The sequence below is a fragment of the Gouania willdenowi genome, chromosome 6 (genome assembly GCF_900634775.1).
Source record: "Gouania willdenowi chromosome 6, fGouWil2.1, whole genome shotgun sequence".
In the NCBI taxonomy this organism is placed as follows: Eukaryota; Metazoa; Chordata; class Actinopteri; order Blenniiformes; family Gobiesocidae; genus Gouania; species Gouania willdenowi.
The window spans coordinates 4,570,143-4,584,671 of record NC_041049.1 but is presented as its reverse complement, the minus strand read 5'-3'; the positions used below and the strand labels follow the sequence as shown (position 1 = coordinate 4,584,671).

The window sequence follows — 14,529 nt, the reverse complement described above, 5'->3', positions numbered from 1 at the left end:
TTATTATTTTATTTGAGTATTCTTCAGAAATTTAAGTACCGTACTATATTCTATTTTCATTTATTTAGTTATTTAAATGTATTTATTTGAAGTTGAGTTTATTTCTAGCTTGTGGAGGACCTATACCAAGCATGAGTAACTAACTATATTCATCATCATCTAAATGACCCTTCACCAATTCAACAAATAACTTTTGGCTTTAAAGTAAGGCTGAAACAAAGATTCTTTTTTAAACTTTACTTTACAAAATGTGGCCCTCAACATGCAGGAAATAGTGTTTCAAAATGTTCCCACCGGTCCCACCCCTACAATACTAAGCCCTCCAATGCACTGTGAATCATCTCACACCTACTGCATGTACAGTACTAACAGTACCCTCATATTTAACTACTGCAGTACTTGCCTGTGAATTGCTTTGATTTTAACACACCATGGATTTTCTCACAGCCAATCAGCAGTAATTAAAGAACGCTCAACTTTAGCTTGTAAATGCTTTGTTAAAGACTATATGTAATCATCAATTGTTGGAACTTCACATGGAAATGCCTCTTTTATAAGGCATAAGATTGCAAAAAAATGTCTTGTTTTAATAAAGTCTCAAAAGAGAAACTATTTGGAGATATTCCTGGATAAAATCCAAGGAAAAAATCATTGAAAAACCAAAGAATTCCAGAATAAATGAGAAGAACTTCTTTCCAACACGTGGACGATTCGAGGAGCAACAATAACATCTCAGTCCTTGGTGGTTTGGCTTTGTCGAGCTCACATGTTGAATTTCTGTGGCTGTTTGCTGAAGGAAAGCATGAGTCGTGGTTTTTCTCTTGGTGGGGTTTGTGTGTAGATCGCCCTCTGCTCGGAGCCTTTGTTTGGATGTAATACCACAGCGGGGGAAACGAGGGCACAGTGTCACACGTCTTTATACGTCTAAGCCTGAGTCAGCGCTGAGTCACCTCTAATGACTCCCACTTCAGGAGGCGGACTGAAGTCAGGATCAGACTGTTTGTAGGTTAATGTACGTCATTTCAGCGCTCCGTGTGATAGTGTTATCATGTGTGGGGACAAAATAAGGCCATAAAGAGCACAGCGTGTTTGTCCAACGCAGATTAGGCAATATAAAGCCTTGACTTTGGTCATTCTTCACATGTATTCACTCAGGCATTTAAAGCATTATTATTTATGCTAACATTTATTTCACACAATGTGTGACATATTTAGTTTTTATTCTTCCATAGTAAAGTGTTAAATCTGACCATAAACAAATCGATGAATCCCTGTGGTTTTATGACAGTAAGACGTGTTCTTTTCATTTGGTCTATTCCTCATATGGAGTGGTTAGCATTAGCTCTTAGCCCATTCTGTGTGTCGGTGGGTTGGCTTAGCATAGTTAGCTTTAGTTGAGTTTCCAGTTCATAATCATTGCCACAGGATCATCTCTGTCCCCGTGTTTGTGGAACTTTGGGTGGCTCTGACGGAGGAACTTGAATCGGTTCCCTTTGTTGGATGGTTATCTGGTTTTAACCAAGTAGCGGTCCGTGTTGTATCGCACCATAGTAGCTTCAGGTAGCTGAGATGAGCACCTCACACACAGACAGACTGCTGTGTGTGTGGGGACGGTGGACGCCAGAGCTTCCGGAAACAACGTTCCGCTCCAGAGAATAAAAGTTGACAACAAACGGGCAGTTTTGGTTCGTGGAACTTGGTTTTTTTGGGGCATTCTTAGCTAAACTGAGGGACAAATGACCCGTGGCCCTCGCCAATTAACGACATGGGAAGTAATCGTTTATATCGTGGTATGACAAATTCTTAGCGGTGAGAAGGTTTTTGACAATAAATCATAAACGATAAAATATCGCACATTCCTAGTGGTGGGACTCGATTAGAAAAATTTGTCTAATTAATTAGAGACTTTGTAATGAATTAATATCGCTTATTATATTATTAATCGCTCATCAATATTTGACACAAAAATAAATTATCTTAAACAACAAAATTTTGTTTATTATTTCATTACTGAGTGCTAACATAATGAGTAATATGAAGAAAGAAGGCAGTGGCTATTCGTACGGTTGCCATATCAATATACCGACATTCTATCCATACGCAGCACCCCTATTTGGCCAGTTTAGGTCACGTGACTAAGACATAAGCATAACCTTAACCCAAAAATTATTGCGATATAGGGTTATAACCTAACCCTAGATGCCACGTACTTGTACTTCGGTAACTGTACCAATAGTACCGGGGGTTGTCTGTACGGCTAACGTACAAATAAACACTTTCAATAAAGAATGTTATGATTGCATTGTTTACAAATGCACTTCAATTTAAATAAGCACTATTCATGCTTTTCAGGATTTTTTGTACATTTTCTAAAACAAGTTTATTTTTGTGCATTAAAATAAAAAAACAGCGATTAACTGTGTTGGGTTTTTTGTGCGTTATTTTCCTGTAATTAATTATTTGCAATTAACACAAGAAAGTCCCAGCTCTAATGCAGTACATATACTGTAATATACAACTCAACCAATCATTTCTATGTTTCCTCAGCAAAATCAAGAGTTTTAAATCATCATTTAGTTCAACTAAATTTGGGGAGAACAAATATTTTGATTAAAATAATATTTTGACCATAAAGCATTGTTAATTAAACTGCACGGGTCAAGGGAAATAAGTGTTTATCATGCGTATTGTGATGCAGCTATGAGTGAAAACCTAGTGTGTGTGTGTGTGTGTGTGTGATGGCACTGCTGCACATCACGTAGCCAAACATCCCTTCCTGAAAGTAGAGACGATTTGTGCTTTTGGCTAAGCCCCTCCCCCACTTCCTCTCATCAAGGCCCTCCTTCCTGTGCGACTGAGAGGGCTTATTCATTACGCCATGCACTGTGAAGCGTTCATTGTCTGCAGTGATCAGAGCAGACACACAAAAGCTGGCCATTATTTTAAACTCTAAATGAGCGCTCTGCATGGGGCGGACACGCCCACATCAAGGAGGAGGCTGAACTCTGATGGATTGGCCCCAGAGACAAATGAGGAGGCAATTGGTGGGGGGGTAGTTAAACACACCTGGTTTTCTTTAGCTACCCTGAAGGAGCACCTGAGTCCACCGGCCTCTACCAGGGCTAGAGTCCCTGAGCCCTGACGGATGATAATGATCTGTCACTATGTTTCCCTCCATGAGTAAATCACTGTGGCTCACAGAGAGAAACAGAAACAAAGCCTCTGAGCAGTGGTGACAGCGTGAAGCAGACTGGATCACCTGGTTGTTTAAGGCCTGTCTGAGAACCCTGGGGGGCTTTGAACAAATAAGTGATTTAAGTTCAGGTTGGCCTGCCTTTAGGCTGCAAACACCAGTTATCTGTTTGCACACATGGGACGTTTTCAATACTGTCTCCAAAAAAAACTAAGCCAAGCCTAAAGACATGTACCCAATAATCTGGATTAAATTTAGAGGAGTCCTGTCTCAAATGTGATCTATTTGTTGTTAAAAAAACAAAGCTAGCACATAAACTGATACTGCAAATTTGAGTTATCTTATTTTTATTCATTTTACCTTTATTTTACCAGTTAAGGTCAGAGTTGAGAACCAGTTCTAATTTACAAAGACAAACTCAAGTTCACTGTAGATTAGGTTGCTTTAGTCTTGAAGACGCACGGTATGAGACTCGGAAAACGGACAAAAAATGCAATCTGACCTCGGTTTTTTGCTTTCAGATTTCTCTTTCTTTTTTTAAATTGTACCCTAACATGACAAAGAAACGCATCCAATGAATGTTATTGTTTTGGGACAATAATGCAAAGTTACACACTATTTTTCACCGGAAAACAGGTTATTGAATGTGTCAAAAGTGTGCCAAATAAGTCCAGTTTCTGTGATAAAATCTCATGCTACACGTTAAGGTTCATCTAGTAATCGCGTTATCCTGTGACTGAAAATTAATGCGGAGCTTCATTTGAAGTGTGTTTTTAATGTGTTGAACAAGCAGTTCAGATTATTGTGGTTTAGCTGTTGGTGTATTAGCTGAACTGGTGATGAGTTTACCTAGTGACACATCACAGCAGACGCATCTACAGACACACAGCTGTGCGGGGTTCTGTGCAAAACGTGAGCGTGATCCACCGGTTGGAGGTGATTAAAGGTTTTGGGACTTTATAATCAACACATTTTCATGGGATTTTTCCTGTTAAACTCGTGGCTGAGGGTTAGCAGTGCAGCTAACATCACCCTTGTAATCTTGCGTGATTTCAGCCTAACTATCCCGTTTACGTAGATTTTCTAAAGCATATAAAATGTAACTAATAACAGTAGTTTAATATTATCCATATTAAGCATGTTTGGTATGATTTAAAGATGTTTAATAGTCAGTAAAGTCATTTAAACAGGGAAAGAGAATGAAAAAGAGGATTGTAAAGCAGTGGTTCCCAACCTTTTTTGGACCGTGACCCCATATGGAGAATTTCTGGCAACCCTTAAGACTTTCTTTTTTTCTTTAGAATTATTTTTTTGATCAAGTTTGTTATAATGTATTACAAATATAGAGTTGCCAGTCATAGTAACAAGTTTTTATACTGCATTTTATTATCATTATTAACTAGATTTACATTGGACAAAGGGAAAGTATAGAATACAGTTGTTTAAGATTGTGTGTTGTTTCATTTTGTAAAAGAATAATTTAAAAAAATTAAAAATACATTTTTAATCATTTTTTTTTATCAATTACTCGACATTTCAGGCGACCCTGTTTAAAAAGATGGGGTCCCGACCCCAAGGTTAAAAAACACTTGTGTAAAGTGATGCGGAAAATGGAATTTGTGAAATTCTGAAACATAAGATCACGGGTACTAACTACTATGCTATTATGATTAACATGATGTTGATCAACGATAACCTTAAGGCTCAGGTACTTCAGTCAATTTATGCTGATCAAAAGTCAATCATATGTTGCAGGAAAAACAACAACAATCTTAGATGGTGTTCTCCGTATTATTTGTATTTGTAGTTCTTAACAGAAGCTTTTAATGTGCACTTCAGTTTGGCCAATGGAGTCAAACATGAAGTGAAACATGAGACCAAACAGTGGAGGCCTCTCTGTGATCCGTCCAATCGTCCATCCACTGTGTGTAAACACTCCAAAGGCTCATCCATCTCTCTTTAACGCTCACGCTCTGTGTGACAGAGACAGATCGTACGTTGAACTTGGTTCACCAGCGCTCCCATCAATCACTGGCTCTGTCCCATTGAGCTCTGCTGGTCTATCATCACCCCCACCCAGGGTTCATAAATAAAACCAGACAATATGCTGAACACCTAGACAGCAGAGTGACCCAGTAACAAGCCCTCACTGGAAACACTGGACTTCAGGCTCACGTCACTAATCTCACTCACGTGTCAGAGTCAGGAATGTCAGAAGAACCAAAAACTCAGAACTGAGGCTCAATAATGTCCTACCTCCAAACATTATTTAGAGAACATTTGTGTTTATTCACCAGATTTACACTTCTAGATCAGAACAGGCAAAAAAAAGAAAAAAGAAAGATAAACCTAAAATAAGCATCACTCTAATGTAACATATCACATACAGTATATTTAAAAATGTTGTGTTAGAAAATGTAGTTTTCACAACATCAATAGTAAATAAACAGACCTAAATTATGACAACTAAATAAACAAGATGCTTTTCTGGAATAAAGTTTAAAACTTTAAATCTCAGGTGACTCCCAGTCTGAGTTAAGTGTTGCTGTGACAATGTTTTCATTAGATCAGAAAAAAGTGTTTTATGAATGAATCACAGATGTCACGACTTGTAATCCTTTCAAATCAAGAAGCGGGGATAAGAAAGTAAGTCTACTTAAGCTAGTAAGTAATAAGGGTGTAAGAAAAAAATCGATTCGGTGATATTTCACCGCGCTTTTATCGTACCTTAAAAAAAAAAAAAAATTAGGTGCTAACATTTGCATAGCACGTAAACGCCCGATCACTAAATATCAGTGAACCACATCAGACCTTGTTAAGCTACCTCACTCCTCAATTTAGCATTTTTTTTGTTGTTGAAGGATTTCAGAACTTAACAGAATCAGAATCTGTCATAGAAGCAAGAGTTAAACTTTTTTGAAAAATTTAATTTGACAGTTTAATAAACATACCAATTGTTTTTTATAGGCAGTGGCTATCCGTACGATTGCCGTATCAATATACCGACATTCAATCCGTACGCAGCGCCCCATTTGGCTGTTTAAGTCATGTGATAGGTCAGTCATTGGCCAGTTTATGTCACGTGACTAAGACTAAACCTAACCCTAAGACGCTACGTACTTGTACTTCGGTAACCGTACCAATAGCACCGGGGGTTGTCCGTTCAGCAACCGTACAAATAAACTTTCTTTTCATATTGGTGCTTAAATTATAGCTAGTTGCCATTTACTTGAAAAATTAAATAAATAGTATTTCATACCATTTTGCACTTGAAAAGGGGAAATTTATAATTATTGACATCACGATACATCGCAATGTATTGTTTAGTATCACGTTATATCGCAATGTATATCAATATTGTTTAGTATCACGATATATTGGGATAAATCGCATTGTTTCTTCAGATTCATGGCAATGCACCTGTATGTATCTTTATTATAATAAACGTTGATCAAACATTAATGTAAAGACGGACGTCTCCTTTGATCCCATTGTTTTGTAATCTGGGGAATTGTTTTTTATTCATGTCCTTTCATAATATCCGAGGATGTGACTTGGGTTCAGTTTGTGAAGAATGTAAACAGAAGCTGGACTTTCTCAGAGAAACTGCAGATAAACATCAAACAGGCATGAGTTGGAGCTCCTCAGTTCCACACAAAGCTGGAGAACATCTTTCTCCTTGGCTGGAATCGTGGGAAAGAAGCTGGAAGTGTTCTCTATCGTGTTCATTAGTCATCAATGGGGGAAGCTCCAGCGTTCACTGCTTTTCTTGTTGGCGCTCGCACACATGGACGCACACATGCACACACACACACATTTTGGCTTCGCTAAGCAACTAAATTCTAGCGGCTGCGTTTTTTGGCAGCGTGCTTAACAGGGTTACGCAACAGCTACTTCCGTCATTTTAACAGGAGCTAAAAAACAGATTATTGTGGTATGTGTGTGTGTTTAGTTGCTGTGGAGATGCACCCACACCACCTGAGTCACAGGATAAGAAAACAACGCAGTGTGCAACATCTGTCCAGCTCACCAGCCAGACTTAGACACGTGTGGATAAAATCACCACAAATTCAGCCCAATTTTAAGCTTTGAAATGCGTTCATAAAAAAGAGTAAAAAAAAAAAAAAAAAAAAAACATTTGCGTTTACACCAGTGGTTCCAAACCTTTTTTGGATCGTGACCCCATTATGATATCAAGAGTTTCTTCTTCATTAGACTTACAGTACTTTTTGATCATGTTTGATATACTATATTGCAGAGACGGGCCACTTCTATCAAAGCGGGCCCAAAAAAATGTGATTGTCTGATCTGAGGGCCACAACATCAACATTTATGTTAGCATTTAGAATAATGACCAAACTGAGTATTATTCCAGGAAATAAAGGGTTTTGTCATTGTAGTACTTTTGTGTGGATTTTCTTTGTTTTTTTTTTTTTTTGGTTTTTAGACATTTTGAGTTTTTTAATTCATTTTATCTATTTTCTTGTCATTATCGTGAATTTTTGTTGCCTTTTTGTGTGTTTTTCGAGTCATTATGTGTGTTTGTGTTATAATTTTTGTTATTGTTGTCTTTTTGTGTATTTTTCTGTCATTTTGTGCAATTTCATTGGCATTTTGTGTCTCTAAAGTCATTTTGTATATGTTGCTATTTTTTCGTCATTTTATGTTTCAGTGGTAGTTTAATGTGTCTATTATTTTAGGTACTTCTGTTGGCATTTTGTGCATTCTTCTGTCATTTTCTCTCTTTCTGGAGTTGTATGTGTTATGTTGGGCTTCATATAACTTCCAACTTGATGGATAACAATTTTGTTTTGGGGGCCGCACAAAATTAGACTGAGGGCCGCATGTGGCCCCTGGGCCTCCAGTTACCTATGTCTGCTATATTGTGTCAATGACACCTAAATATTCTATAACTGCATCTATTTTAGTTAATAATTGTTTATAATAATAATGCATCAATTTTATATAGCGCTTTATCATAGATACTCAAAGAAGCTTTACAGAATTAAGGCATTATTCTTTCACTCCACACTTAGTGGTGGCAGACTACTGTTGTAGCCACAGCTGCCCTGGGGCAGACTGACGGAAGCGAGGCTGCCATAGTGCGCCATCGGACCCTCCGACCACCACCAACACTCACTCACACACTACGTTCATACTAGGCAATGTAGGTGAAGTGCCTTGCCCAAGGACACAATGACAGATACCACTGCAGCGACTGCCACCCCACTGTGGCACCTGGAATTCCCAGTGGTCTCCCATCCAACTACTAACCAGGCCCAGACCTGCTTAGCTTCCAAGATCTAACGGGATCGGGCAATGACAGGCTGGTATGGCCACAAATGGCATGAAAAGATACCAAATATGTAGTAACTTAATATATATGTGCTTTTTTAATGTTATTTACTAAATGACTTCCGTAATTTATTCTGTCATTCAATGTGTCAAAATATCTTGCGGTGCGACTGTCCAGCCATTGTTGCTATTTTGAATTTTTTTTTAAATACCTAAATCTATTCAAAAAAATTTTTATGCCATATTTGAGATTTATTATAGTCCTTTTCAAGATTTCAAAGTATTTTTATACTTATTTCTATCATAACATTCATGCAAACCTTGCCCACTGGTGCCCATTTTTATTAAATATGCAGTGAAAATCCTTATATGTCAAAAGTACTGTATATATCTGTATATACTGTATTCTTTATACTTTTTACATTATTTTTTTCTCTATATATATCCTCTATTATTGTATTGTTTATTTTATCATCATTGCAGTCAGGATTATTGACAAGCTGTGCCAGCTTATTATTATTATTATTATTATTATTATTAACAACTAGATTTTTATTTGACAAAGTGAAAGTATAGAATACAGTTTTTTTCTGATTGTGTGGTTTTAAACGGAAAAATAATTTAAAAAAAAATGTATTTCACATCAGTATTTTTATTATTATCAATTACTAGACATAGGGTCCCAACCCCAAGGTTGAAAAACGCTTGCTTACACACACACAAGCATGTTGAATAGAATCCTCACAGTCCCAAACCCCTGATTAAATCAGAGAAGGAAAAACCAGCAGAGAAACCAGAACAAACTGCAGAATAAAAACAATCCAGGGACCTGTACCTTTAAATAATCCCACAGTCCGCCACTAGGGGGGCCTTAGCCACGTGCTGGAAAGGGGGATTTAAATGTCCAAAGCTGTCAACAGGACTGCCTGATGTAGAGAAGTGACTGAAACACACCAAAACTGAACTGATCTAATCATGAAGAGTGAGTGAACTTTTAAAACAACTCAAACCCACAGAAAAATATTATTTAAAAAATAAATAATAAATTACACAATCACTAAATGTTCTAAAACAAGTGCAAACAGATCTCACCAGACACTGCTTTTGTAATTAGACAAGAAACAACATTTAAGGAATGTTGCCGCAGGCTGCCTTTACCTCTGATAACCTACTGCTGATGACTCGGTGTTCTGAATCCACTGGCTGTCACGTTAACTGCTGACCACCTTTTATTACTCCAATCATTGACCCAGCACTTAGATTAGATTAAAAAAATCAGGGCGATGGACTCCAATACAGGATTAGTGGATCATTTCTGTTGATTATTATGAAATAAACAGGTTGTAGTAGCTGTCAGTGTCATGTTGTGAAATATGCAGATTTGCACATCTGTAACACACTGTAATACAGATGTGCAAAGATAAGTGGAATCATCATAATTTGACTTTTTTTTAGATGGTGCTGCACTGTCATCATTAAAATCATTTCAGCAAACATATTTGAAATAACATGTTATGTTTTCATTCATTCACACAACTTTTTTCCGGAAATTTACATAAGGAAACATCAAAGCAATCAGTAGATGCAGTCGAAACATGTCAGAAGTTTAAAGTACATTTCAAAGTAAACTTCTTGAAAAAAGTTGCCTGAATAAATTAAACCTCAACATGAAGACAAAATGAACTTGCTGGAATAAACACGGTTGAATATCAGATTATTTGGTGATTCCCACCTCTTTTCCATTTCCTCTTGCGAGTTTTACTTTTGTTTTCGTGTTTTACACTTTAGTTCTACTTTAATTAATATTAGTTACAGTTATTTTACTGGTCTGTTATTTGTATTTCATTAATTTTTAGTTCAATATGAAAGCATGGACAAAGAGAGTTTTTTTTTTTGTATATTTTAAATGCTAAAATGTACTTTTTTAACAGCCTGAATCTATTTCTTTTATAAACCATCTACATCACATGTGTCAAACTCAAGGCCCGGTGGCCAAATGCGGTCCAGTATCCAATTTGTCCCGCAGAAGAAAGTAAAAATGACAGAAAAAAACATGAATTATTGTGTAAATGACCAAATAATCCAGTTGTAGATCTCTCAAATTCACCAATTTATTCATAAATCTGTACAGTATTTTTAGGAGCTTACATTTTTCCTTTGTTTGTATCGTATGAATGCAGTCATTTTTTTTTTTATAGCAAATTGTGGAAATTGTAAAAAAAAAAAAAATAACTCACAAATTTTGCAATTTCTCAACAGAAATTTGTAGCAAAATCAAAGGTTTTATAAAAGTTAATTGAACTGATATTGAAAACTACGGTATGATGATGTGAAAATTGTTTTTTACCCCACCTAAAAATCTCCGGCCCACTTGAGTTTAAACCAGTCCGTATTTGGCCCCTGAACTAGAATGAGTTTCACATCTTTGATCGACATTATTGTGACCATCACACCATAATGACATTTCTTAAAAATGTCGTTACATTATTTCATTACTTTAGTTGACTCCTAAATTCTTAAATGCTATTTTATATGTTGTATCAATAATGATGAGTTAATTAAAGGGCTTTTAATGGCCAAATATAAGAGGTTAAGTGGCAATTGATCAAATTCAGGATTCCTGCTTTATTAATAGTGGTTTTAGTGTTATTTGCTGAGCTGTTTGCAAAAGATAAAAACGTCCCTGCACAAAATCAGCAATACTTGTTGTTTTTTTGTTTAAAACTGTAATTAAATAAAGATTACGCTTTTTTTTTTTTTTTTATCCATATATGTGTGTGTCGCAGTGGAATTTAGAAACGGAAAAGCTTTAATTGCTATGTTTGTTGCACATAAAAGAAATTTTCTTTGGCATTTTGGTAATAATAATATTAAAAAGTTTAATTAAAAAAATCAAAATCAAAAATAATAATAATTTCGGACATGTAATTTACAGATACATTTATATTCAGCTTGTAACTATATAAACATCACTTACTACTACTACACCAATATCACAATTTGTTCACATATGCTGACCTGGTCACCAGATAACAAGGAAACCAGCCGGTTTGTAACACCGACTTAAACCGGACTGCTTTGAGTGAATTGTACGTTGTTAAAAATGACAGCGGTATTTGATAATTTAATATAGTAAATAAATACATAAATAATTACAACCTGTGATTTATGAGTCATCCTGTCTCTTTGTAATGGTTTGAATCGCATCTGACAGCTCAGTGGGTTTAAATGGCCAAATCTATTTGCTTCTTTGCTTTATTTAAGCTTAAATTGCGAGTAACTAGCACAATTTTCAATATAATTAATTTTAAAAGCAATTTCAACGATATTGGATTTGATTCAAAGCCGCCTTCAGTGGAAAAGAGAGCCCACTTTCGCCGGTGAATCCGTGTCAATAGACGGGTTTAAAGCCCCCGTCGCCAGCCGTTAGCATGTTAGCTTAGCCACCTGATTGGATACGCGTCCGTCGTCTTTCCGCGATAAACACTCCGTGTTCGCCGTCTCCGGTTAAGCGAACCGGTCAGAACAGATGAAACCCACGTACCTGCCGTGAAACCAGTCCTTGCAGATGTCGCACTCGATCATGAACCGGCTCACGTCGTAGGGCTGCTGGCAGACACAGTACAGCGGGGCCGCCGCCATCTTCCTACTGTCCCCAAACAACGCAGGAAACGAAGCGGGCGGGGATTAGACTTGAGTACGGAAACAGCCGAAGATGGCCGAGAGTTACCGAAGAGCCGCCATGTCCGCTGCCATACCACCTCTGACGTCACGATAACAGATGTTTATATTTTTAGTTTTTTTCAGTATTATCACGTATTTTGAACCCAATGAACAGAAACAATGTACTGTTGTCAATATTTATATTTTATTAAGGGAAGTTTCAAATCCATGAATTAACATTTCAAAACACAACTCCATTATTCAAATTGTTCCTGATTGAGGTTGGTTATTAATTTTAAATCTCTTAAGCTAATTACCAATAAAAATATGCAAACTCTTGTTGCAATTCTGTGAACAGAAATTACTGATTTATGTGCGTGTATATTGAAAACTTTAAATAAAAAAAAATGTGTATTTCTTTTTAGATGTAATACAAAATAACAATAAATTCATAGTGATAGTTTCAGAAAAATGTAAATCAGCAATAAATGTTTAACAAAAATTCACAAGTGTATAAACTTTAATATTTTTTTTTAATTAAAGATGCATTTCATTGCATTTTATAAAAAATACTGCAAAAGCCTGATTTTATTCTACAAAACATATTTGTGTGAGATGTTCAAGCACTCTGTGAAATTACATAACATTTAAAAAAAAAAGGCCAACATTAACAATGATTAAAAAAAAAAAAAAAGTTTGCTCAAACGTGCAGCATTATGACTAACATTGTTAATTTTGACAGCAAAATTTCGATTTAGTTTTAGTCATAGTCTTTTGACTAAAATGTAACTTAATTTTAGTCAATTAATTTAGTTATCTGGACTATTTCAGTTATAGCCTAGTTTTAGTCAACTAAATCAGGGGTTCTCATCTGGTCTCACCCTGGGACCCACATTTTGCCATGGTCATTAAATCGCGACCCACTTTTATTTATTTTTTTTAGAAATCAACCAACCAAATTTAGTTTTTCAAAAATAGCTGTTGAAAACACTCACATGTAATCCTTTTTAAAACATATATCTATATATTTTCCTGTGTAACATGCATTTCACAGCAAGTCTGTAAAAAAAAAAAGTTTCTTTCAAAATAAAAGACAAGTCCAATTTGAGAGGTACTTATTTTTGACCAGCTGTCCGCGACCCACTTTTGGGTCCTGACCCACCAGTTGAGAATCGCTGAACTAAATGACATTAAGATTTTAGTTGACTAAATCTGTTAGATATAGTCGACTAAAATATATAGGATAAGTGTTTATATAAATTTTAAAGACAAAATTTCCATTTATCAACCTGATATGGGATGGTATCGTTTGTAAATACACACACAGACTTGATGTGATCACATGAATTCCCATTCGCCACATGACAAAATTATAGTTTCATTTTTTTTATCAGTGGATGAAAATATAAATATGTTGATATATATATATATTTTTTTTAAATTAATTGACTAACATTTTTAGTTGACAAAATTAACAGTGATGAATAGCAAGGTAGATTAGATATTAGTTATGCTTTTTGTTTCTTTACATTAATTATTATAGGATAATTATGTCCAGACACAGAGTCATCCCATAATCCAACCCTGGCACTTTTCCATGAAGAGTGGTTGACATTCCCTACGTGCAAACGTGAACGTGCACCCCACCCACCCACAGCTGAGGGCGCACGTGCACCCCCATTGACCCCAGTGATCCTTTTTTGGCTCATTTGCTAATGTCATGTTTGAATGATACATATTCTGTATCCTAGCAATTTTATTTAACATGATACAGGATGATGTTAGAAAAAAATACACGCTGAAGTTCTTTTAAGGTGGAATTTTTTTTTATTTTCATCACTTATATTTATCATTTGAAGTCATTTAGACAAATAAACATTAAATCAAAACATATTTCAAATTTTCCAAGCAAATAGACAAGTGATTTTCAACCTTGGGGTCGTGACCCCATGTGGGCTAGTCTGGAATTCAAATGAGGTCACCTGAAATGTCTAATAATTTTTTAATTTTTTTAAATGACTGACTAACTGTATATATTAATGTTTTAAAGTGTTCTTTTTCAAATTAAAGCACCATACACAATCTCAAACTACTGTATTCTATACTTTTACTTTCTCAAATCTAATTATATAGTTCAAATAAAATACAGTATAAAACGACTGAGCTGCCACATCTTGTCAGTCGTCATCACTTTGTGCTCTAATTCTGGCTACTAGTAACAATACATTAAACATGATCAAAAAGTTACTACAGCTCAAAAGAAATGTCTCTGGGGTCGCCAGATATTTTTGATATCCCCCCATATAATGGGATCATAACCCAAAAAAGTTTGGAAACCACTGAAATAGACAATGACTTAGGTGTTATGACGCCACCTG

At 35.9% G+C, this 14,529-nt stretch overlaps 1 protein-coding gene and 1 pseudogene across 1 annotated transcript in view; both read right to left on the bottom strand.

The window, feature by feature from the left end:
• The window catches only part of kdm7aa (lysine (K)-specific demethylase 7Aa), a 35,196-nt gene extending 23,008 nt beyond the window's left edge, over positions 1-12,188 (bottom strand). The window contains exon 1 of the mRNA XM_028449572.1: positions 12,033-12,188. Coding sequence (XP_028305373.1) covers positions 12,033-12,130 — 98 coding nt within the window. The 5' untranslated portion in view covers positions 12,131-12,188. The remainder of the gene's footprint in view (positions 1-12,032) is intronic.
• Positions 8,420-8,537, bottom strand: LOC114466236 (uncharacterized; annotated as a pseudogene).
• Positions 12,189-14,529: the final 2,341 nt, after the last annotated feature.